Source organism: Bactrocera tryoni, unplaced genomic scaffold (assembly GCF_016617805.1).
Source record: "Bactrocera tryoni isolate S06 unplaced genomic scaffold, CSIRO_BtryS06_freeze2 scaffold_11, whole genome shotgun sequence".
Lineage (NCBI taxonomy): Eukaryota > Metazoa > Arthropoda > Insecta > Diptera > Tephritidae > Bactrocera > Bactrocera tryoni.
This window is the reverse complement of record NW_024395824.1, coordinates 19,337,587-19,365,294: the sequence shown is the minus strand read 5'-3', so window position 1 is coordinate 19,365,294 and position 27,708 is coordinate 19,337,587. Positions and strand designations below refer to the sequence as shown.

General features: G+C 36.2%; 1 protein-coding gene across 3 annotated transcripts; it reads right to left on the bottom strand.

Annotated features, from left to right (window-relative positions):
- Window positions 1–462: 462 nt before the first annotated feature.
- On the bottom strand, window positions 463–24,491 carry LOC120779483 (epidermal growth factor receptor kinase substrate 8-like protein 2). 3 transcript variants are annotated; one of them, XM_040111764.1, is made up of 7 exons: window positions 24,289–24,491; window positions 23,966–24,183; window positions 4,694–5,097; window positions 4,482–4,625; window positions 2,875–4,416; window positions 1,635–1,838; window positions 463–1,538 (listed from the first exon to the last, which is right to left on the bottom strand). In XM_040111764.1, exons 3-7 carry the CDS (start codon window positions 5,048–5,050, stop codon window positions 1,449–1,451), a joined length of 2,337 nt encoding a protein of 778 aa, XP_039967698.1. In that variant the 5' UTR covers window positions 5,051–5,097; window positions 23,966–24,183; window positions 24,289–24,491; the 3' UTR covers window positions 463–1,448. The 3 variants fall into 3 exon arrangements, with proteins under 3 accessions (XP_039967698.1, XP_039967699.1, XP_039967700.1); XM_040111766.1 differs by having other exon boundaries at window positions 1,446–1,538; window positions 1,595–1,838; XM_040111765.1 differs by lacking the exon at window positions 23,966–24,183.
- Window positions 24,492–27,708: the final 3,217 nt, after the last annotated feature.

Sequence of the window (27,708 nt, the reverse complement as noted above, 5' to 3'; positions counted from 1 at the left end):
AAAATATTTATACTTTTGTAACATCTGTTAAAAATCTGAAATGATTCAAGGTTACAAAATCTGTAGTCAATATTGTTGTTCGGAAAAGCTATTACATCCACATAGTTTAGGCAATGTGGTCTATGCCCCTACTGCACAGTTAAAATTAGCAGGAACACTTTTATTTAAGAGTGGAATCCCTTCATTATAGTTGGCAGAAATAATATACGACAATCTGTGTAAAACGAAAACATAGCCAGAAGCAATAGTGATAGATCTAAATTTATAAATACACGAACAGTCGAATTCCCCGATACGGACAGTCCTCCGTATCATGTACATAACGTTTTCATTAATATTTTCATACAAACCAAATTCCTATAACCGGACAATCAATTGCCAATATTTCGTTCAAGGTATCTCTGCTTAACGGCTAAGAATTCACAAAATATGTAAAGAAAATTGTGTACAATATTTAGCAACTACTTTTTCAAATTCTTATTAATTTTTGGAGTTTTCTTACAGCTTTCTTAAAAACAATAATAATAGTAATTCCTGGCTGACATTGGCTCGCATCCATTAGTTCGGTAGAAATATAGTTCTACATTGCAGTATTCTTTGTCAATCTGAGAACTATATTGTTGTAATTTTTATTGGTGTTGTTATCGAGTGGTACCGGATCTAAAAATTTTTGTCGCCTCTATTCAAAAGAGTTGAGTTTTTTTCATTTTGGTAAATCGTTTCGTGGATATGTATACAACTTAAATATACGGGAATAAGAATATGAATATAATACTCATTCATAGTTATAAGTATATACATATGTATTTTTGTCTTTCATAAATACTATGTATACATTTCTAAAACACACAATACCTAATTAACATATTTTTATTTATGTGACTCTATGTATACATTTTAAAAATAAGTTTTTGCCACGCCTCCATATGTGGACAGCTTTCATAGCCGAACAAAAACACTAATTCCGGTCCCGTTCCCACGACAGTCTGGTTTACGTAACCAAAGCGGACCCGGATTTTTTATCCGATCAAGGACTGTCAAAAGCGGCAGAATTCTGCCCTACAACAACAACGAGTTCTAGTAGTGAGAAGTTTCCATGCTGTGATGAAATTTCAAACATTATGTAAATGTACCATTACAATTAGGTGTGTTTATAATGTTCGCTTCTGAACAATCAATCTTAGTGCTGCCCTTTTAATTTTTTAGATTGTCATAAAACTTCATCTTTTTCATGCTTTGTCTTTGTTCTTAGTTCCAGAAAAGACCATTTGTTTCAATATTTTGATTTTATTGTTTTAGTTTACTAGTGTTTACAACTCAAACAAATGCATACTTTATATAAATGCAAGCAAAAAAATTTAAATTTAAAAATTTACTTGTTGTAAAATGTTGTATGTATAAATAATATCATGGACAAATAGACAGTAATTTGTATACGCTACAGCTAATTAAAAATATCTGAACTCTCCTTTCTTACCCAGATGCTTATTTCGAATCCAATCAGTAGCGTCGTGTGACCGGTGTGTCTCGATATTATCCTAAAAATATTACATACTTATGTAAAACAAATATATCATATATAATAATTCCATACCTATACGAGTACCTATTATATTCATATAAATTAAACTTACACTGAGATTTGTATTTATCGGGTGTCTCGGCTGTGTGTAAGTATTGTTTCCTTGCAGATGTGATGGTGCTTGTTGGTGCCCATAGAACTGATTGCTCGCAGACTCGTCGTCGAAGTTATATGGAGTGACAATTGTGTGTGGAACATGGGCCACTTGACCTCGTATGTTGCGAGCCTTCCACCATTTTCGAGTATCATCCAAAATCTAAAAAAGGTATGCGAACACTTTATCATCTCTAAACTCTTACTAAGGAAATTTACAACACTTGCAAAGGTTTTCAAACAAGTTGGGCTTCTGTAAACCTACTAAGCTAAATTAATGTTGAATAATACAAACAACCTTAACTTAGATTGAATGAAAGCCTTCCCAAGTACAAAAGATTCCACTCTAGATTTATATACAGTGGTCTAATTTGAATAATTTCTTCGGAGATTGTAGCGTTGCTTGGACAACCATATGTGCCAAATTTCCTAAAATATCTTGTCAAATAAAAAGTTTTCCAAACAACGACATGACTTTGATCATTCAGTTTGTATGACAGCTATATGCTAAAATGGTACGATATCGGTTCCCACAAATGTGCAGCTTCTGGGGGAGAAAAGGACGGTATCTCAGAAACTGAGGGTTTAGTTCGCTTATTAACTGACAGACGGACGGACAAACGGGCATGGATAAGTCGATTTGCCGATCATTTATGTATACGTATTCGTGTATTTTATAGGGTTTCCAATGTTTCCTTCAGGGTGTTAAAAACATAATTACCTTGTCCAGGGTATAGTCATAGTAGTTGCAAACGACGATTCACATCTAGGACTTTTGTCTTCAAACTCAACAGTGTAGAAGTGGACGTAGTGGCAAGTTCAGGTGATCTTGTGTTGATAGTATTGGGCATGTTATTTGCTCCGATTACTGCAACCAATCCACTTTACACTCATAGCAAAAAATCAACGTTTCGCGTGTAACACGTCAATTTTTACCAATTCATTAAAAAAGGCAAATAATTTCTTTTATTTCGCCTGCAAACTAGTTACGCACCTTCTAAGTAAAAGTTTTCAAAATTTTTTAGTGTGATACTAGCTGGTGCGTGTTTAAACTACTAAAACTTTTAATTTGATTCAGTAAATAGGTGATAAAGCTAGTAACTCGATTGCCTACGCATGTATACTTTCATAAATCATGTCATAAGTTTAAGATTTCAGATAAAATGTCAACTTTAGAGCGTTAAAAATAGCTGACTCACCTCCAAATATTCACCACGAACCACACTTAGCTCTTTATCATTGTTGGCTGTGCGGGGATATGTGACTAGGACAATTTTAGCATGTGCTGTTTGTAAATCATCTAGCCACGCTGCCAACATTTGTTCGTCCATAGTGATGTTATCACGACCAGAGAATTCAGAAACTGAGCTATTATTGCGCGTGGCTTTGGTATTCTTAGAGTCACGTGCATGTAATTGTTGCATTCCTGTTGATATTGTTTGAATACCAGCTGCAGTGTTATTATTCATTTGCAAATCGTGCAATGCCTCTCCGCTACGTTCAATTGAATCAATTGAAATTTCACTGTGTACGCTAAAATCAGAAGGCCCACCGTTCGCAGCGCCACTTATGCCACCAGTGGGCAGAAATCGTTCACTATCGCGTTCATAATGACCAGAATATTTCTCAATTGGTATACTTGTTTCGTATTCTTCGACTTGTCCTATATGTAAAGCTGTATTGCTGCAATTACTATTGCTGCCAACTTGGCGTCCGTTCGCCCCGCTGTGGCTGGTATGACCAGCATGCAAATGTGATTTAACATCTAAACGACGCTTGCTAATGTTTGTTGGAGTACTAAGGGTTTCCAATTCATCGGTTACCAAGTAATCGGGCGACCATCCATCCATAAATACAGGATGGTATGAGCCCACATCATTTTTCCACTGATCGCGTGGTATAATCCAAGCGTCACCAAGGGAGCGCCATAGTTCAGTTTCTTTGCTCGTAACGCAATTAATTAACAGATTTATGGCTTCACGTGTAAGTAATGGATTGATCACACGTGCTGGCAATTGAGACTCATAGTAAGTGTCACTGGAAGCCTCGACTATTAGTGCAAGCGGTGTAAATAAGAAGTGAACTAATTCAGGAGCATTTGGATCATGTATGTGTGCTTTCAGCTTGGCCAGCAAGTTAAATGAAAGTTTGAATTTGGCGAAAATGTCGATAAACTCTTTTTCAAGGGGCGGTCGGGTACGCAACGTTAATAAACCCTCGCCAGGATCTTTCTTTTTTGTTTTTCGGTTTCGGCGTCGACGCTCCAGTTCGCGTGATGCTGCAGCTGCGTGTTGCAGGCGTGCTATGAACTTTTCTATGTCATCAAAGCAATGATTCAACACAGTTACATCACGTTCATACTTGTCACTAGACGTAGAACTAGTTTCGTCATTAAACCCGCCTTGTTCGGAATCTGTTTCACCATTTCCGCTACCAGCAGCAGCACCTGTATGATTGTTTTCTAGCATGAGACTTCGGACGTGTAAGCCATATTGATCTATACCAGTGCGGGATGGCGTAATAGTACCACCATTGTGAAGATAATGGATTTGTTGTTCACTGCGACCGTGCTGACTGCAGGATGCCGGTAATGACTTAGCTAAATCAGTAGGACCGTTTTTTAATAGATTTGATGGTGATTGCTGTTGATGCATTAAACCCTCGCGCTGTTGTGTCACCATTTTCCCGTTTCTTAGGCTCTTTAAGTCTTCAACCAAATGCACGGCAGATACACTTTGTGACTTAAATCAGAATGCAAAAAAATTAAAATTCGCTGCTTTAAACAATGTAAAGTTTGTACATTTACCTGAAAAATATGCATTTCTGAGCGTGAGCCACTGCCGCCGGACACGATAAATACTAATATATTATTATATAACTCCATGGAATCAGTAGATGTGAATGCTGTTGGATCCTGTATAAGAGATGCTGGAAATCTTTCTATGATATTCTAAAAAAAGTTAATGGGAAACTCTTTAACCAAACTTGGTATAGGCAATAAAATCAATATATACTCACTCCGGTTTCATAATCCATTATAAGCACCCATTGGTAATCCAAACATATTTGCATTTTCTGAGACCATATACCAGTGGTTTTTTCCAACTGTAACAGCCTTCGCATGCCGTCTGCGGGATAGACAATGCCGGATTCCTTATTTACCGTGAAGGTAGCCAAATGTTCGAGAAGATATATTGGCTTGTTATTCAAATCAATCTCGTGATGATCTTCGCCGCTCCGAGAGTCTCGTTCGTCGCCGGAATATTCACTGGAGCCAATTTCACCAGCAATACCACATAAACTGCCACCAGCTGTGCTATTATTACCAATAGCACCTCCATTCGCGTTGTGATAAGCCATTCCGGGGGCTCTCATTAACAAAAAAAAAATATATAACTATTCGTACTAATTTAAAAAAATAACTAGACGGAGGTAAAGAAATAATAAATAGAAAAAGTATTATTTTTTTTTGGCATTCAAAAAATAAAATATAGATTTTTATAAACATGTATAATTTCACAAATATTAATGTTTATATATTTTTTTAAATATGACCTGTAAATAAATTTACAGACATACTAGAAAAACAAACGGAAACTGAATATTAATGTTTCTAATAGTACTGAAAACTTAAACTTAATTTAATAATCTGTTTGAAAACCTCACAGCCAATTTCGTTGCTGATATAAATGCTTTTATCACAGGTGTCCACATTAAACGTTGTTTATGATATATTTTCACAATTTAACTTTTTTAATGGCTGTATATAAACATTTCAATAATTAAAACTTGTAAAATTTTATTTGACAGGTAACAGAAACACTATAGAGAAATACGCCACCACATTGAGCAGCATTTTCCATGTTTCCATGTTTTCTACATATACACTTATGCCAACGAATTTCCCAGTCATCATAGCACTTGCAAAAACCCTCCGTCGTGATGGACATCAGAGCCTTCTTCGATTCAGCTTTTATATCCTCAATTGAGCCAAAACGGTGTCCTCGGAGTGGTCATATGAATTTGCTGAATAACCAGAAGTTACACGAAGGTAAATCAGGCGAAGGCGGTGGTTGCGGCACGATATTAGAAAAAAATGTGGCGAAATGATCACGAATGACCAATGCAGTATGAGACGATGCATTATCGCACTTCTTTGTTCAATAAATTCAGATATAGTAAAAATCGAAGAACTCACTTTTAGAGCCTACAAAACGACGCGTATCTCAAATACTAATGAATATTTTGACGTGAAATTTAGCATAGATGTCACTTACAGTACTATCAACTTACCGATTCGATAAACACGCGAAGTATTAATTAAAAAGTAACCTTTCAATTTGATCACAGTAGTATAATGCATATTTGCATATTACACAAAAAAAAACAAAAGTAAATAGAACTAAATTTGAATTTCCGAACATGTTGTAAATATTCATTTGAAACCGACCTCAATTACAACCGTAGAAAGAATTTTAGAGTCAAGAGGTGTGCCGAATGGCGGAGTGCAATAGCGCCTTGTGAAATAAGGCCTTTCAATAGTGAAATAAGGCATTTATTTCAAAAAAGGCTTTATTACACTTCGAAAGAGAAATAAAGCCTTAATGAAAATTTACCCAATTGTGCAATAAAGCCTTATTTTTTTTTTTATTAAACATGAATGACAACCAACTACCGATATGATTTGGGTTATCACGAAGATTTGATTTCCGGCTGTGCGTCCACCCCCGCTCCCATCCGCGTCCGCCGGTTCGTGCGTCCGCGCACATCCGCGCCGCCGCCCGCGCCCGCGCCCGAGCCCACGGCCATCCACCGGACCATTTTCAAGTTTTTAAGTAAATAATTGAAGAACACACGTGCATAATTGTTTATATTTATGATTTATTGTGATCAAAATTGTACTATTTTACATTAAATAGAACTCATTTTTTTTTTAAACTAAACAACATATAATTATTTCTTCCCTGTTATTGTAATACAATAACATCGTCATCTTAATTCCCTGAATAGTTTTAATTGTTTTTGTTTTTTTTCGTTTTTGATACTCTTGTTACACTGTTGAATTTTTTGTTTTTGTTGTTGTTGATAACAGCATTTCGTTTACTAAACTGTGTTATAATGTCGGTCGTATTCAGTAATTTGTTAAACCACGTGTTTGTTCAATTAGTTCTTCAAAATCGTGAAAATGGAAAGTGATGATATACTTGTTTATAATATAATTCCGGGTTTAGGAAAACCAGCAAATTATTACATATTCCAACAGAGGGACAAATTTATAAATTTAAATATTCTCAAAATAATACAAAATATTATAATTGTTATCAAAATGGATGTCCCGTCAATATTGCCGTGGATTTGAACAACGCAATACATTGCCGTAAAACAAATAAAAACTTAGTGCACAATCATGAGGCCCAAAATGAAGTTATAAAGAAATTAAGTTTAATTAACTCTATTAAATTCGAATGCGCTAATAGAATGTCATTGAAAAGGTCAAGTTCGTCAAGTGTATGATGAGAATTGCAAAAACGCTAAAGAGTCTGCTCATTTGGTTGAATTTGGGAAAATGCGAAGGCATTTAATAAACATAAAATCGGAAGCCTTGCCAAAAGCACCTCAAAATTTCCATGACATAATTTCAATTTTTGAAAACCCAGAAATTCGCAAGAATTACATAATTCAAAATATGACAATGATTTGCCATTCTATCGTGGTACGGTGATTGAAGAGGATTTCGGTTACTCAATTTTTGTGTCCCCTACAATGTGTAACTCAATAATGAATATGCCTACTGGCGAACCACGTCATTATTTAATAGATGGGACTTTTGGTGTAGTACCGATAAGTAGTTCCAATAGCTTTAAGCAGCTGCTAATATTTCATATTGCTCATAATGAACATGTAAGTATATTTTTTTAAATATTATTGCGGTTAAATTAATATTTGTACATTTTTTTTAGACATTTCCTTTTATCCACATTTTAATGTCAAACAAATCTTTGAATGCATATATCCATGTACTACAATACATCCAAAGTAATATTTTTGACATGAAGCCCACAACATTCACCACGGATTTTGAGTATGGCTTAAGAAAAGCATTGTCACAGATTTATCCACAAACAAAATTAAAGACATGTTGGTTTCATTTTACACAAGCTGTTTGAAGGAATGCTTCAAAACTTCCTAAGTTCATGTCGAAATTAAATAAAGATAATGATGCAAAACAATTGTTTCGCAAATTTCTAATATTACCGCTGTTAAAACCGGACGATATATTAATTGGATATCTAAATCTGAAAAATCATGCTTTGAGTTATAATTTAAATAGCATTTTTGAACAATTCATAGCATATTTCGAGAGACAGTGGATTAAAAAGGTATATTCCATAAAATATTTAACACTCCGTTTTAAGAAATAACATATGTATGTACATACATATATGACTTCTTTCTTTTTAGGAAGGCGCATCAAAATTCTCCGTTTATAACGAATCCATTAAAACTACAAGCTTAATAGAATCGTTCCATGGGCAATTGGGTAAATACCTTTCGAAAGACGGAAGTTTTTATAAATTGATAGACCATTTACTAGATGTAGATGTGACAAAATCAATTGATTTTAAAAAATCATTGGACGGCAGTATTTCAATATGTGTAGCAAAATAAAAAGGCAAAAAACGCGAGAAAATTTGATTAAAACTATCTTAAGAAATTTGGAAAATGGTATAATCAGTGTGAACGACTGTCTTAGCCAGTTAAGTTATAACTTATATAATGAGGTGTCTTTGAACGCGATTCTGGAACAAGATAGTATAACGACGACGACAGGTGTTGTTGAGAATGATGAGGTTGATCCAATAATTGATACTTTACCATCTGTCCTGCCTGGCACCATTGAAAATACTTTGACATGCATTATTTGTTATGAAAAACAAAGAAATATATTGTTATTGCCATGCAGTCATTTTAAGATTTGCAGTGATTGTTATGAAAAATTGGACGCGGAAAAAAAAAGGAATTCTGTGTCAACTTTATGTCCAGTGTGTCGGACCATTGTTTAAGAAGCCAAAAACATTTTTGTCTACTTTTCTTTCGTTTATTTTGATTTGGGGTTCTTTTTTTGAATTATTATTATTCCATTAATTTTTCTTAATATGAAAATTTGTTGTTGAATTATTAATGTTCTATTAATTTTGTTAATATAAAATTCTTTTTCTGAATTATTTATGTTCTATTAACTTTGGTTAACGTGAAATTTGTGTGTAACTATTCAATAAAATACAAAAAGAATTAAAATATTATTGTTTCATTAAAAAAAATGAAAGAGCAATAAGGCCTTTAAGGCTTTATTTCTCTTTCGAAGTGTAATTAAGCCTTTTTTGAAATAAAAGCCTTATTTCACAAGGCGCTATTGCACCCTGCCGTGCCGAATTGCTGGGCAGCTAACTGTTACGAACCAAAGCACAAAGCATGTCACTCAAGTGTATAATTTCACAAATATTAATGTTTATATATTTTTTTAAATATGACCTGTAAATAAATTTACAGACATACTAGAAAAACAAACGGAAACTGAATATTAATGTTTCTAATAGTACTGAAAACTTAAACTTAATTTAATAATCTGTTTGAAAACCTCACAGCCAATTTCGTTGCTGATATAAATGCTTTTATCACAGGTGTCCACATTAAACGTTGTTTATGATATATTTTCACAATTTAACTTTTTTAATGGCTGTATATAAACATTTCAATAATTAAAACTTGTAAAATTTTATTTGACAGGTAACAGAAACACTATAGAGAAATACGCCACCACATTGAGCAGCATTTTCCATGTTTCCATGTTTTCTACATATACACTTATGCCAACGAATTTCCCAGTCATCATAGCACTTGCAAAAACCCTCCGTCGTGATGGACATCAGAGCCTTCTTCGATTCAGCTTTTATATCCTCAATTGAGCCAAAACGGTGTCCTCGGAGTGGTCATATGAATTTGCTGAATAACCAGAAGTTACACGAAGGTAAATCAGGCGAAGGCGGTGGTTGCGGCACGATATTAGAAAAAAATGTGGCGAAATGATCACGAATGACCAATGCAGTATGAGACGATGCATTATCGCACTTCTTTATTCAATAAATTCAGACATACTAGTAAAAATCAAAGAATTCACTTTTATAGTCTCACAAAACTGCGCGTATCTCAAATACTAATGAATATTTTGACGTGAAATTTAGCATAGATGTCACTAACAGTATTACCAATTTAGAGAAAAAACCGATTCGAAAAACTCGCGAAGTATAAATTAAAAAATTTATCTTTCAATTTGATCACAGTAGTATAATGCATATTTGCATATTACACAAAAAAAACAAAAGTAAATAGAACTAAATTTGAATTTCCGAACATGTTGTAAATATTCATTTGAAACCGACCTCAATTACAACCGTAGAAAGAATTTTAGAGTCAAGAGGTGTGCCGAATGGCGGAGTGCAATAGCGCCTTGTGAAATAAGGCCTTTCAATAGTGAAATAAGGCATTTATTTCAAAAAAGGCTTTATTACACTTCGAAAGAGAAATAAAGCCTTAATGAAAAATTTACCCAATTGTGCAATAAAGCCTTATTTTTTTTTTATTAAACATGAATGACAACCAACTACCGATATGATTTGGGTTATCACGAAGATTTGATTTCCGGCTGTGCGTCCACCCCGCTCCCATCCGCGTCCGCCGGTTCGTGCGTCCGCGCACATCCGCGCCGCCGCCCGCGCCCGCGCCCGAGCCCACGGCCATCCACCGGACCATTTTCAAGTTTTTAAGTAAATAATTGAAGAACACACGTGCATAATTGTTTATATTTATGATTTATTGTGATCAAAATTGTACTATTTTACATTAAATAGAACTCATTTTTTTTAAACTAAACAACATATAATTATTTCTTTCCTGTTATTGTAATACAACAACATCGTCATCTTAATTCCCTGAATAGTTTTAATTGTTTTTGTTTTTTTTTCGTTTTTGATACTCTTGTTACACTGTTGAATTTTTTGTTTTTGTTGTTGTTGATAACAGCATTTCGTTTACTAAACTGTGTTATAATGTCGGTCGTATTCAGTAATTTGTTAAACCACGTGTGTTGTTCAATTAGTTCTTCAAAATCGTGAAAATGGAAAGTGATGATATACTTGTTTATAATATAATTCCGGGTTTTAGGAAAACCAGCAAATTATTACATATTCCAACAGAGGGACAAATTTATAAATTTAAATATTCTCAAAATAATACAAAATATTATAATTGTTATCAAAATGGATGTCCCGTCAATATTGCCGTGGATTTGAACAACGCAATACATTGCCGTAAAACAAATAAAAACTTAGTGCACAATCATGAGGCCCAAAATGAAGTTATAAAGAAATTAAGTTTAATTAACTCTATTAAATTCGAATGCGCTAATAGAATGTCATTGAAAAGGTCAAGTTCGTCAAGTGTATGATGAGAATTGCAAAAACGCTAAAGAGTCTGCTCATTTGGTTGAATTTGGGAAAATGCGAAGGCATTTAACAAACATAAAATCGGAAGCCTTGCCAAAAGCACCTCAAAATTTCCATGACATAATTTCAATTTTTGAAAACCCAGAAATTCGCAAGAATTACATAATTCAAAATATGACAATGATTTGCCATTCTATCGTGGTACGGTGATTGAAGAGGATTTCGGTTACTCAATTTTGTGTCCCTACAATGTGTAACTCAATAATGAATATGCCTACTGGCGAACCACGTCATTATTTAATAGATGGGACTTTTGGTGTAGTACCGATAAGTAGTTCCAATAGCTTTACAGCTGCTAATATTTCATATTGCTCATAATGAACATGTAAGTATATTTTTTTAAATATTATTGCGGTTAAATTAATATTTGTACATTTTTTTTTAGACATTTCCTTTTATCTACATTTTAATGTCAAACAAATCTTTGAATGCATATATCCATGTACTACAATACATCCAAAGTAATATTTTTGACATGAAGCCCACAAATAACATTCACCACGGATTTTGAGTATGGCTTAAGAAAAGCATTGTCACAGATTTATCCACAAACAAAATTAAAGACATGTTGGTTTCATTTTACACAAGCTGTTTGAAGGAATGCTTCAAAACTTCCTAAGTTCATGTCGAAATTAAATAAAGATAATGATGCAAAACAATTGTTTCGCAAATTTCTAATATTACCGCTGTTAAAACCGGACGATATATTAATTGATATCTAAATCTGAAAAATCATGCTTTGAGTTATAATTTAAATAGCATTTTTGAACAATTCATAGCATATTTCGAGAGACAGTGGATTAAAAAGGTATATTCCATAAAATATTTAACACTCTGTTTTAAGAAATAACATATGTATGTACATACATATATGACTTCTTTCTTTTTAGGAAGGCGCATCAAAATTCTCCGTTTATAACGAATCCATTAAAACTACAAGCTTAATAGAATCGTTCCATGGGCAATTGGGTAAATACCTTTCGAAAGACGGAAGTTTTTATAAATTGATAGACCATTTACTAGATGTCGATGTGACAAAATCAATTGATTTTAAAAAATCATTGGACGGCAGTATTTCAATATGTGTAGCAAAATAAAAAGGCAAAAAACGCGAGAAAATTTGATTAAAACTATCTTAAGAAATTTGGAAAATGGTATAATCAGTGTAGAACGACTGTCTTAGCCAGTTAAGTTATAACTTATATAATGAGGTGTCTTTGAACGCGATTCTGGAACAAGATAGTATAACGACGACGACAGGTGTTGTTGAGAATGATGAGGTTGATCCAATAATTGATACTTTACCATCTGTCCTGCCTGGCACCATTGAAAATAATACTTTGACATGCATTATTTGTTATGAAAAACAAAGAAATATATTGTTATTGCCATGCAGTCATTTTAAGATTTGCAGTGATTGTTATGAAAAATTGGACGCGGAAAAAAAAAGGAATTCTGTGTCAACTTTATGTCCAGTGTGTCGGACTTATTGTTTAAGAAGCCAAAAACATTTTTGTCTAATTTTCTTCGTTTATTTTGATTTGGGGTTCTTTTTTTGAATTATTATTATTCCATTAATTTTTCTTAATATGAAAATTTGTTGTTGAATTATTAATGTTCTATTAATTTTGTTAATATAAAATTCTTTTTCTGAATTATTTATGTTCTATTAACTTTGGTTAACGTGAAATTTGTGTGTAACTATTCAATAAAAATACAAAAAGAATTAAAATATTATTTGTTTCATTAAAAAAAATGAAAGAGCAATAAGGCCTTTAAGGCTTTATTTCTCTTTCGAAGTGTAATTAAGCCTTTTTTGAAATAAAAGCCTTATTTCACAAGGCGCTATTGCACCCTGCCGTGCCGAATTGCTGGGCAGCTAACTGTTACGAACCAAAGCACAAAGCATGTCACTCAAGTACTACTATGTAGTGGTATGGTACCGGTTAGGACGCCGAAATCGTGTGTGAATTGGAACTTTTTTCTTGCTCGAGGTATTTATATTAAAGTCAATCTAATTGGCTCAAATGAGATATACATATACACATATGTGATATCAACTAAACCAAAATGGCTAAATTTGAAATGAAAAAACATTAAATAGATGATAAGAGCTCATTGCGTTGGTGAATGTTATATATTCAGAGCTAAACCACATAATTTTTATTAAAACACTAAACGAACATTATAAAGTCAGATGGAAGTTCAGATAAATACATATATATATATATATGATAAACCGGGGTTTGAGGAAGGTCTGTACTAATTACAATTACATTTGGCGTTACTCAAATATAATCGATAACATGCTTTTAGGCAACTGTATGAAGTTAGCTCACACACTGACCGATATATCCTGCATAAAGTCTTTTAGTATAATGGCGAAAAGTTTATGGGGGCTACGTGCCATATATTTTACTCATTTTAGGTTAAAAGATATAACATTAACAGAAAACAAGCTCACTGAATTTATTAAGGTATATCACATATTGGCCAATGCGGTACCGAGTACCGCTTTACTTTTTTGACGCAAGGTCATGCAATTGTCATAAAAATATTCTGTTCGAATTTTAATACTAAATCTCAATCAAGTCACTGTTTGTGCAAAGTTGTATTTCGATAACAACATTTGCTCTCGATTTATATACTGGAATTTAAAACTGTGATATATGGAAAATGCGCACGGTTGTGGACCGATCGATCGATCTTTTTTACGATGTGTCATAAGAATATTAATATAATATTATGCACTAAATATGGTTGAAATTATTTGAATAGTTACTGATTAGAGAACTACATAGAGGTGGAGCCACGCTCATTACCCAATTTTGACAAATGCTCCTTCTTACAGCGATTTCTTCACCAATTTACGGTTTTGAGTCTTAAATTTTTACTAAATTTACAGCTTGCATAGATGGATGGTCAACCGAAGACTGATAGTCAACCAGAATTAACCTTGTTCCGTGATACTGGTCATATATAAAACTTTAAATTTATCTTGATTAGTTTTCGGTTTTAAAACAACCGTTAGATGTCGCTAGGTGAACAAAACTATTGTATTACAAGTATACTCTGTACAACATATAGCAACAGTATAAAAACTTATGTATTACGAGCTCAGCTCCAATTAAAACAAGAAACAGTGGATCAACAATTTTCAAAATGCATATACATATTAGGGTCTGTCATTCGGAGTCAACCTTTTTTTTCAACTGAAAAACAGGCAAAAAACTTTCGAAAATGTGAAAAAGAAAGTCACTCAAAAGATGAGCTCTTAATATTAATATTAAGAGGTACCTATTTCAAATTTTCTGTTTTCCATATAAATTACATGGAAAAAAAAGTCATTTCTTTTGTGGTGGTTATTGTGCGGAGGTTATTATATGTGCACGCGATGGCTGCCAGTAGAATGGTAAACTCGATTCCGATTCCACTCGCAAATCGAGTTTTCTCGTAAAATAATCGATTTTTCGAATGTCAAGAATCGATTCTTAATCGACTTCGACTACTGAAGATCGATTCCGATTCACTGCCAAAAGCTTTGCTTCCTTGTCCAGTCTGGAGAAAGCAGAACTAATGGCGCGGGTGTTGAGGCATATGATATCAATATCATCGACATACGCCAGCAGCTGTACACTCTTATAAAAGATTGCACCTGCTCGATTAAGTTCTGCATCTCGAATTATTTTCTCCAGCAGCAGGTTGAAGTAGTCGCACGATAGGCAGTCGCCTTGTCTGAAACCTCGTTTGGTATCGAACGGCTCGGAGAGGTCCTTCCCGATCCTGACGGAGCTTTTCGTGTTGCTCAATGTCAGTTTACACAGCTGTACACAGCTCCTTTTCGTGCTGTCGAAAGTAGCTTTGAAATCGACGAAGAGGTGGTGTGTGTCAATTCTTTTTTCACAGGTCTTTTCCAAGATTTGGCGCATGGTGAATACCTAGTCGGTTGTTGATTTGCCAGGTCTAAAGCCACACTGATAAGATCCAATCAGTTTGTTGACGGTGGGCTTTCATCTTTCACACAACACGGTCGATAGGACCTTATACACGATGTTGAGAAGGCTTATCTCACGGTAGTTGGCGCAGACTGTGGGGTCTCTCTTTTTGTGCATTGGGCAGAGCGTACTTAAATTCCAATCGTTGGACATGCTTTCGTCCATATTTTACAAAGAAGCTGATGCATGCTCCTTATCATTTCTTCGCTGCCGTGTTTGAATAGCTCGGTAGGCAAACCATCGGCCCCCGCCGCTTTGTTGTTCATCAGGTGGGTAACTGCTATTAGAACTTCTTCATGGTCGGGCAATGGAACGTCTGCTCCATCGTCATCGATTGGGGAATCGGGTTCGCCTTCTCCCGGCGTTGTGCATTCACTGCCATTCAGCAGGCTGGAGAAGTGTTCCCTCCATAATTTAAGTATGCCCTGGACATCGGTCACTAGATCATCTTTGGGAGTTCTACAAGAGAGTGCTCCGGTCTTGAAATATTCTGTAAGCCGCCGCATATTTTTGTAGAATTTTCGAGCATTACGCGTGTCGGCCAGCTTATCAAGCTCTTCGTACTCACGCATTTCGGTCCCTTTCTTCTTCTGGTATTTATCCCATCCCGCACGTGTTGTGGTCGATCGTAACGTTGCGAGGTAGGCAGTCTGTTTTCTCTCCGCTGCGACACGGTACCCCTCGTCGTACCAGCTGTTGTTTTGCATTTTCCGAAAACCAATGGTTTCGGTTGCAGCTGTACGTAAGGAGTTTGAAATGCCGTCCCACAGTTCCCTTATACCGAGTTGTTGACGAGTGCTCTCAGAGATTAAGAGTGCAAGCCGAGTAGAAAATCGTTCGGCTGTCTGCTGTGATTGCGGCTTCTCGACGTCGAACCTTCCATGTGTTTGTTGACGTGCGTTTTTTGCTGCACAGAGGCGGGTGCGAATCTTGGCTGCAACAAGATAGTGGTTCGAGTCGATGTTAGGACCTCGGAGCGTACGCGCGTCTAGAACACTGGAAACGTGTATCCGTCTATCACAACATGATCGATCTGGTTGGTAGTTTTTCGATCCGGAGACAGTCAGGTAGCTTGATGAATCTTCTTATGCTGGAATCTAGTACTACAGATAACAATATTTTGGGATGTTTCGTCGTGGAGGCATAATCTACCGACCGTTGTGCCAAAGGTACCTTCTTTGCCCACCCTGGCGTTAAAGTCGCCAAGCACGATTTTGACATCGTGGCGCGCGGCAGCTCTCATAGGTGCGCTCCAAGAGCTCATGGAAGGCATCTTTGGTCACATCGTCCTTCTCTTCCGTCGGGGCGTGGGCGCAAATAAGCGATATGTTGAAGAACCTCGCTTTGATGCGAATTGTGGCTAGACGTTCATTCACCGGAGTGAATGATAGTACTCGGCGACGGAGTCTCTCTCCCACCACGAATCCCACACCAAACTTGCGCTCCTTTATATGGCCACTGTAGTAAATGCCACAAGAAGCTACTCGTCTCTGTCCTTGTCCCGTCCATCGCATTTCTTGGACGGCGGTGATGTCAGCCTTTATTTTAACGAGGACATCAACCAGCTGGGCAGCGGCAACTTCCCAATTAAGGGACCGGACATTCCAGGTGCATGCCTTGATATCGTTGTCCTTATTTCGTTTGCCATGGTCGTCATCAAAAGAGGTGTCTCTCATCCGAGGCTTGTTGCTTCCTTTCATTGGGGTTTTTTTTACGTGGCGGGTCGCAAACCTAGCGCACAACCCTGCGGAGAGGATGTTTCGCCTTCTCCCTTAAGCTCGCCTTCAAACGGATGTTCTTAGGCTACACAGAGGATACTTGGTCAAAGACCGGAAGTCGTGAGCTGCTTGAGTCATATATAAAAGAATCGATTCTGGCCACTCCCAAGTGAATGGCGATCAGAGAACTTTATAGAATACTAGCCTAAGCCCGAGGTTCTGCTCGCTCCTTGTTATCAAGAATATCTTAATCATAATAACATAATATTGGCACAGTTAAATTGGCAATCTACATACATTTTTTATTGACTTCATAAATTACTTAAGCAATAGTGCATTCATAATTACGTATGATAAAAACATTTTTCACTTGAAAAAACAAAAAAAAACTTGAAATAAATAATACGTAAAATATGTCCCAGCCTCTGCATAATACTGCATCGTATAACGTAATCCTTTTTGTTATACACCAGTGCAGGAGTAGAGCAGAAGAGGGTGCGTTTCACGCCCTACATCTAATCATGCGATAATGGTATGTTCTAGATTCATCGGAGGTAATTGCAAAATCGACGGCTAAAACCTAGATAGTGGTATACGTAAGAAAACAAAACTTGATCGTTGCAGTTTAAATATTTCATTGCCCTGTGCAATGCTTCAGAAATATTTGCGAGCTATTGTGCACTCATCTCAAATTATGATACGACTGTTTGTTGTTCCGTAACACCAATTAGTATTATCCATATAAATATATATGTATGTACTCAGAGAGCTGCAACGCGTACGATTAAATCAGAACGAACACTCGTGCCAAAAACACAATATAAATCAATTCAGTTCATCATAGACCACATTGTTGATCAATTCCAGTACCCGCCAGCGTCAACTAATTTGATGCCACCTGAACAATCTGTTCTTCGGAAATTACGATTGAGTAAACGGTATGGACCTTATCAGTGTGGCTTTAGACCTGGCAAATCAACAACCGACCAGATATTCACCTTGCGCCAAATCTTGGAAAAGACCCGTGAAAGGAGAATCGACACATACCACCTCTTCGTCGATTTCAACGCTGCTTTCGACAGCACGAAAATGAGCTGCCTTTATGCCGCGATGTCTGAATTTGGTATCCCCGCAAAACTAATACGGCTGTGTAAACTGACGTTGAGTAACTCCGTTGAGCCGTTCGATACCAAACGAGGTTTCAGACAAGGCGATTCCCTATCGTGCGACTTCTTCAACCTGCTTTTGGAGAAAATAGTTCGAGCCGCAGAACTAAATAGAGAAGGTACCATCTTCTATAAGAGTGTACAGCTGCTGGCGTATGCCGATGATATTGATAACTACGAGTAAACTTCTACGAGTACAGCAAACAACAGCAATTTTCTGCTGGATTGATTTGAATCATGTGTGCCAAAAAATGTGTCAGCTTTGAACATCTGCGCATGTTACAAATTTTCGATGCGTAAACAATAGAAATTCCATCGAGTAGGTACATACAACAAATGTATGTATATTAGAGTAATTCAAAAAAAAAAAATTTTTCGTTTGGTACTCGGAAAAATAGGTTCCTAGACACCTCTAAGAAAGCCTCTCCAAACATGGGTTTTGAATTGTAACGGGAAGGTCCTCCTACATACAGTTTTCTATTTTTACTTATTATCAGATAGAAAAATTTATATCTCGCTTCCAATTACTTGAAAAAATATCTTGTTCCTAAGATTTTGTTGGAAATTGAATGCTCTACAAAAAAGGTCTACTAAGATTTTTTCGTAAACCCAAACGTTTAAAAGATATTAACAGTTAAAGTTTGATTATTTTTGGGAAAATTTTTTATTTCTTATGAATTTTATAACTCAATGAAAAAAAGTATTATGAATAGATTTTTGGAGAGGCTTTCTGCAGGATTAAAGGAATACCTGTATAAATTTTCACGTCTTTCCATTCTGTGGTTCGGACGTTATGCGTGCACATAACGAAATAGCGATTAATTTTCATTTACATACATATGTACTAGCGAACCCGACAGACGTTGCTCTGCTTGCTATTTTAAGCTATTAGGATATTAAACAAAGTATGTAATCACAATCCTTATTCTTTAATGTGAATTGACCTCAATATTTTTAGAATCTATTCGTAATTAATAATGTTTCTTTAATTTTATCTTAATGCGAGTTGATGAACAATATTTTTAGAAGGAAAATGATAAGTGAGCCAATATTTATTCACAAGTAATATGGTGACATTTGTATGTTAATCCAGCGAATTCAAAAAATTCAACAGAATATTTGACTGCTTCGTCAGGATCGGTAACAACGTCGTTCGAATTGAACAAATTCTCATTGCCGGGCAATGACCGTTGTATTTGAAAGGGTGAATATCAATATTTTTTGCAGCTAAAATAGCTCGTTCACGAAGCCACGCATGATTATCATAAATCAAAAACTATTATACGAAGTTAAAGTTTTTCGCATAGTAAAATGAATTTAGTATTTTAAGATTATGATTGAGAATTCAGCTTCTGCCTTCCTCACAACTGGCTACTCGATTAGAGATAAGCCGGTAATTGGCTATTGTTTAATCAACATATGTGAACATTGTATAGAAAATTTTTAAAATATTACTTATTAAAGAAGGATGGAGTCATGTGTAGAAGTTCACGCAAGTGAGGAAAGTTCTCTGATCGCCATTCACTTGGGAGTGGCCAGAAACGATTCTTTTACACATGGCTCAATCAGCTCATAACTTCCGGTCTTTGACCAAGTATCCTCTGGGTAGCCTAAGAGCATCCGTTTGAAGGCGAGCTAAAGTGAGAAGACGAAACATCCCCTACATAGGGTTGTGCGCTGGGTTTGGGACCCGCCACGTAAAAAGACCCCCTATGAAAGATTACCAACTGCCTCGGATGACAGACCCGCCTTTTGATGACGACCATGGCAAACGAAAGAAGGACTACAATATTGGGGCATGCACCTGGAATGTTCGGGCCCTTAATTGGGAAGGTGCCGCTGCCCAGCTGGTTGATGTCCTCGTGAAAATAAAGGCTGACATCACCGCCGTCCAAGAAATGCGATGGACGGAACAAGGACAGAGACGAGTAGGTCCTTGTGACATTTACTACAGTGGCCAAATAAAGGAGCGCAAGTTTGGTGTTGGACTCGTGGTGGGAAAGAGACTCCGTCGCCGAGTACTATCATTCACTCCGGTGAATGAACGTCTAGCCACAATCCGCATCAAAGCGAGGTTCTTCAACATATCGCTGATTTGCGCCCACGACCCGACGGAAGAGAAGGGCGATGTGACCAAAGATGCCTTCCATGAGCGTTTGGAGCGCGCTTATGAGAACTGAACCCGCCACGATGTCAAAATCGTGATTGGCGACTTTAACGCCAGGGTGGGCAAAGAAGGTATCTTTGGCACTACGGTCGGTAAATTCAGCCTCCACGACGAAACATCCCTAAATGGGTTGAGGCTGATACATCAAGCTACCTGGCTGTCTCCGGACCGAAAATCCACCAATCAGATCGATCATGTTGTGATAGACGGAAGACACGTCTCCAGTGTTCTAGACGTGCCTACCTCGCAACGTTACGATCGACCACAACACGTGCGGGATGGGATAGATACCGAGAATTGAAGAGGGAAGCGAGACACATTTGCAGACAGAAAAAGAAAGAGACTGAAATGAGTGAGTACGAAGAGCTTGATAAGCTGGCCGACAGGGGTAATGCTCGAAAATTCTACGAAAAAATGCGGCCGTTGGAAGGACCAATATCCAATTGGCGCCACGTAGCGAAAAGAAGAAACGACTGGCGCGCTGTTGTTAACTCGGCTATAATCGCGTAAGCGGTGTCTACGCCAATTAAGAAGAAGAAGACTTATTAAAATTGCACTAATACAACCTTATATAATATTTCAGTACACATATGATTTTTATAATACAAACGTGCGAAGTTTTAATTGTAATTCTGGACATGGGGTTTTGCCGGATAGCGAGGCTGCGTTGTAGGTATAAACCATCTTTAAAGTGTCTTGTTTATTTCTAACAAAATTCTAAACTCTTAAAATATATGTTGACTTATGCAAATTATTTCTCTACTTCATTTTTCAGTTTGTACAATTTGGTAACAAAATGTTTTGCTTCACAAGAGCCTGAAATGCATTTTACTACATTCTAGGGTTCTGTTGAGCTTAATTTTTGTGAAATCGCCACATCGAATTCGTATTTCCAGTGCGTGTCATATTGAAATTTATCACGCGTTTATCATTAATGTAACAGGAAATCCATATGAAGTGGCAAATCTGTACGAACTGGATGCCAAAAAATGTAAACAAAAAGATATATGTTTCACTTGGTATTGTACATTTTGCTCGAACTTTTTAGAAATTACTCGCCCTTATCAGTGTGTTTCAGGTTAGCTAAATGTTAAATACCATTCTCTGTCTAAATTTAACAATCTCTGATATATGTATGTATGCATGGTTTTTGTCGCGAATTGGATGGATTGCTTTTCGATTTTCATAGACAAATTGTACTCGGCAGTAGATAATTCAAGCTTTATCTCACATAATCCAAATATAATTTATAAGAGAAGATGGGAAAGATAAGTGAAATCTATCTACAGGGTCCAGCACTCAAAGTGTAACCAACTTCAGACTGTTCGCGCAGCTGTCGCACAGGAATCAGCTGTTCATAAATTTGCTGAATGTCAGTTCGGAGTATTGTTCACAAGTGTACAAAAGCGTTTTGCCAAAAGTGAACGCAAAAAAAGTGATCAGCGATGGAATTCAAACGTAGTAGTGTGATTGCTTTATATTTTTCATGAGCTCAAACACCTTAATTTGAATAAAGTTTTTGTTTAGCGCACCATCACTCGTTACAATGATACTGGTACCATCGCAAAACGCCACCGAGGTGGTCATCAAAAGACTGCAACATCACGTGAGATGGTTCGGAAAGTGAAGAAGCGACTTGTGCGAAATCCATGACGAAGTGCCAATCAAATGGCTAAAGAACTGAAAACATCCGACCGCAGCATCCGACGCATATTGAAAAATGAGCTTAAGGTTAAGCCTTACAAGTTCTAAAAGGCCCATGATCTCACACCGAAGCAGCAACAAGTAAGACTTGAGAGAGCGAAGCAGTTGCTTCGCTTGGCCGAAAACGGTCAAATTCCGTACATTGCGTTTTCTGACGAAATAATTTTCTAATTGAGCAATTCGTAAGCTCTCAAAACGAAAGGGCCGACCGTTCATATGAGAATCTAAGTCATGGGTTGCTCACCAGGAGGCAGCACCCTCTGCAATTGTTTTAATCGAGCCTGGTGTCAAAGTAAATGCGACTTATTATCGGGAAAGTGTTCTGAAGGCTGCCTTGAAGCCGTGGGCAAACAAACATTTCGGTCGCAAACCATGGACATTTCAACAAGACTCAGCACCGTCTCACGAAGCGCGAGTGAACCAAGAATGACTGAAAAACAACGTTGCGAACTTCATTACGACCACACAATGGCTCTCGGATTCACCAGATGCGAATCCAATTGATTATTCTCTCTAGGCCATTTTAGAGAGCAAGGTTCGAAGTAAAAAATACTCCAGTCACCAGATGCTGAAGAAAGCCTTTGTCCGTGAGTGGACCAAAATACCGGCTAGTCACATTCGGGCAGTTTTCGATTCGTTTTTTGACCGTCTTAAGGCCATAGTTAAGGCAAAAGGTGGTCATATCGAGCAAAAGTGAATTGGTCCTGAATTTATGATTATATTCACACATTTTGTACTTTAAAATGAATAAAAATAATTTTTCAAATCGAATTTATGGCTTTTTTATAAGTGCCGGACCCTGTATGATCACGCCTACTAACTGTATCATTTAAAATAATAATTGTCATAAGAAAAATAGCTGCGTTTGTATTCCTTAGCAATATTTTATCAAAAATGTGCTGAAACCATACCATAACCACCAACATTTACACGCACGAGCACGACAAATGTACACATGTATAGTATACATATATTAAAAGTTGGTGCTTCTCTTTTCGCTATCATGTGTATACATACATACATACATAGGAATTTACATAAATGTATCTCTCCTAGGAATGTGTTATACACATTCCGGTGTATACTACATATGTACATACATTATAGATAGGCACATAAATAAGTATATCCACACATATGTGCATGCCTGTACAGATTCGAGTACGAAATTCAACACATTACTTTTGCATGATATCACTGCTTTGATGTTTAGGCAGTTTCTTGTAGCACTTTCTTCATTTTTTTTAATTGTTTTCGGGCCATTTCTACACTACATTGTATATGTATTACTATGTAATGTGACTGTATGGTAACGTTATATCATTTACAATGAAAGTTTTTTTCTCTTTAGTGCTTCCTTAGTTTTAATTAGTGACATGTATTTATGCTTTCAAAAGGATCTTGATATCGAACTTGTTAGAAAATCATCAGACCAAATTACGATCTTACTAATAATAGGTTTTTTTCGATTTTTTACATACATATGTACATTGTTTAGATAGATATGTATACGTATGTATATATAATACAATATAAGACTAAATTTGAACTTTGAGAGAGGTCTGAGTGTTGGCTGCGATGTAGATAAAAAAATGCAGTTGGCTGATTAATTAGTAGGTTTGTGGCTGACAATTGAAAAATGGTTTATACATACATACATATGTTAACTAGTCGATTGGACAGCAGGGGAGTAATTGCAAGAATAGATAAATTTTTAATACTTATACATAGATATCTGTACAAATCTGAGCAGTAAATATGTATGTATGTATATACGTATGTATGTTAATACATATATTTGTACATGCGATGGTTTAAGGTTGCTCATTGTATGTGAGAGTAATGATCTCTAGGACTTAGTGCGGGCATGTATATACAGCCACACTGGTGTCAAGATAATAAACATTGCTTCAACCAAGTGACTGTTGCGCCACGTTTTGTTTTACGCTATCCTTAAACAGTTTTAGCACAACTCACATTATTATAATCATTTGTTTAGGGTAGTCTCTTGTTTCTGCGTTGGAAATATTTTACTACTTTATTTATACTATTGGTCGGAAAATAAATAGCTCTTTCTCTTTAAATTTATATCGGTAAGAAATTTTGGTTTACGGCATATATTTTTATTTATCCTATTGCTCACTGTGGCCATTTGCCTCTATTAGTTAATAAGTCTGTAAACTCTGGCGTTGAAACTGCAACGAGCAATAGACTGACGCATCAGCGAATCCAAATACACATAATTGTATATAATATTATTTGTACCAGTCCAATAACATATAACATATAGATACACATACACACGTAAATTTAGAGTTTTATCAGCTACAACCGGTGAATTAAAATCACTACATATTTTGTATATAATATGATTAAAATAAGAAAAGAAAAGAACACAATTCCAACTTAAATAAAAAGTGTAAATTCAGATAAAGACAATGAAAAAGTTATAATCAAAATAACGAACGCGCGTTCTACTAGCCACGTTATTTCGCTTCACAAAACCTACTGCAGTAACGTTTTTGGTAGTTGGAAGTTAGCCTGCTTTTTGCTTTCATATGATGTTGGCTCCCACGAATCATGTAGAGTTCGTCTCACTTGAGCTAAGTTGTGCGGTAACAGTAACAGAGAGAGAGTTGGCTGCCAAACATAGACCGTAGCAGTAAAGACAGTCATGGCGCTCAACGCAAAGTCTAAATTTCATTCTAGAATATTGAGTAGTAAGTAGACAACGTCAGGAATGAACTTATGTTCAAATCAGTAGCTTTGAAGAACGTTTTTTATACTACAATAGCTAATAGTTTAGAACTTTCTTACTCTGCAACAACTTTGTAAAAGTAATATAGTTGTATATAGGGTTATATAAATGCATACATATATACATTCATATATAAAGTGCCATAATTAAGCACTAAATTGAGATATAGAACTTTAATTTAGCAAAGGAGATCGCAGTAGCAAGAGGCATCTACGGTCTAAAAATTTTGAAAAAATGGGTGTTGACCCCTATTTGGTTTAAGCAACATTACTCAAGGACTGAGGACAATCCCTTAAGCATCTCTACCGACATTGTAAATCGATAAGACTGGAAAATAACCGCATTCACTCCCTATATAACGGTAGTGTTAAAAATTACTGAATGTGCGATAAATCAATAGTTAAATACGGCAGAGACATATTTTACCCCAAAAGATGGTATGAGAGCGCCTAATAGAAGCCGGGTAAAAATTGGACGACGGGCGTGGCACCGTCCACTTTTAGGTGAAATCACATATCTCGGGATCCGGCAGACCGATTTCAACCAAATTTGATGCGTGACATTTCCATGTCACAGTGCATAAAATAGGCCAAATCGGATTAAAACTACGCCCACATCCCATATGTGATTCTCGTTTTTCTAACGAACTTTATTAAGTCGGTCGGTGTGTGAGTTGTATATTTTAAAATAGGTTTTCAAAAATACTTATAAGTATACTCCAAACCAATGAAATCGGCTCACCCCAAATCTGTCCCTTAAACAAGCCATATAATGATTTCCGTTTTTCCACCAGACTTTAAACCGTTCAAAATGTGATATTTTACTGAAACTAAATGGACAAGCTTTCTTAAAAATTGTATGACTTAGCGCTGTTCCGAAGAATGAGCAGCTTTTTGGGGATAAAAGGACGTGTGAAAAATTTTAAATAGATATCTTAAAAACAGAGTTACTAGTTCGCATATATGTGCACCTTATACGGTCCTCGAGGATTCCTACTGTGTGTTACATACTTCGTGGCAAACTTTATATAGCGCGTTCAGGGTATAAACATTCAAAGAAAGTTACATTTCTGTGTGGTTTAGTTTTGATCCGTGTCTGACATTATACTTTTGGGAAGTTACTTTATGATAGAGTCCACAACGCCATATCGTGTTAAACCAAATTCAGATACAGGCCTGCATGAAGAGAGATGCCTTCAAATCAGAACATAAGTTGAGCAGTGGGTGTGGCACTGCTAACTTTTAGGGCTTTGATTATGGGATATGTACCCACTTTGCCGTCGAACGCATTCTTCACATCCAGGGTAACTAGCGCGCAGTACTTTTTTGTGCCCCTCACTGAAGTATCCACGACTTCTCGTAATACGTCAATAGTGGATCTATTTCTTATAAAGCGGTATTATCTTTCTGATAATTCACCAACTTCCTGGATTGTTAACTCCAAACGGTTTTGTATTACATGTTCGTGCATTTTACCCTTTGTTTCGAGCATTCACAGGTGAAGGTTCTTCTGGTGGTTTCTTTGGTTTTGGGAGGAGAGCCAAACCTTTGATAGTTTTCTGAATATAGCTTACGTTTGAACTCAAGTCCGCTGTCTTTTTTTTATTTTCCGCAGAACATCAACAAAGGACACACCGTCTTTCTTCGTAATAATAATGGCATCTGGTTATGTTCCAATTTTTCTTTCCATAGCTTTCTTCTTTACGAGTTCACGCATAACTTGTTTAATATGCCTTTGGCCGGCCATCATGTTTTCCAATTTTAATGTTTTTGCCCAGTTTGTTATGGATGCTAACCGTATCACCATTTTGTAGCTCCTCAGATATGACCTCTTGGTTTACTTAGTTGGCAGTATCACATTGTTTATTTGGTCCAGCAGCGGCGGACTCCTCATTAGACAGCATTCTCATTATTGTGGAAATCTTCGAAAAGGATTATCCTGTGTTCGCCCAGTGCTATTTTTAAAGGCCATACCTTAGCAAAAGAAATTGTTTGGGAACATCCGTCGGTGTGATTTTTATCCCCTGGCTTTACTCACTAATTTAATTATACCTGTAGAATGATTGGAAATGCCACAACCACAAACAGGGAATAGCTGATACTTCTGTTTTCGATGGTTGGCAATGTAAAAACCAAAAGATAAACGAAGACATAAAACAGCTGATAGACCAAAATAAAACGGCGGAACATAAAATTAATTAAGTGCACGCTATTATAAGGGGAAAATTATATTTATTTATGTTTGCAAAATTGAGCGAAAAAAAGAAAACAGTACGGTATATAGGCGTTTTATACAGAAAGGTATACCATAGAAAACATTTCTCGACATTTTCATGCTGATGGCGTTGATAAGTAATAAATAGGCATATTTTTTATAAGTGCAGCCATCGATTTTTAACCGCTTTCCGTTCTTGGTACCGCGTTTTTCTTAGCTATTTTGTTATTTGCAAAATTCGCAAGCATGTAAATTAAATAACAATATGTTTTTGGTTTTATGACCGGGCCCGGACATTACGAAATGGAGACTTTATAAAATTTAATTTCTTTATTCTTTAGTTTAAAACATTTGATATTTGGTTACTCAGCCAAAGGCGCGAGCGTGGGCTATTGCTCGCAGTAAGTGCAATATGCAAAATCAGCACTTTAGCGCCAATAGAATTATTACGCCGGATGCGCGTATTGCTGTTTTGTCCTTACAAAATATTTATTCACTCAAATTACCGCCCTGATTCCTCGAATCGGATTCAGCTGTTTTACTTGTGTGAAATATTAAAATTTTAAGTTTACTGAGCAGATTCCCGGAATCTGATTTGACTTTAATTATTGAAGCTTTATTAATTTATTAAGCTTAGTACGCAGCTCTCAAGAAACGTAAAAACTTCATATAAAAAAACGCTAAAGAAACGGTCAAGATACTTTCCTGCGACAAACTTACTTGTGCTAGTACGCAGCTCTCAAGAAAT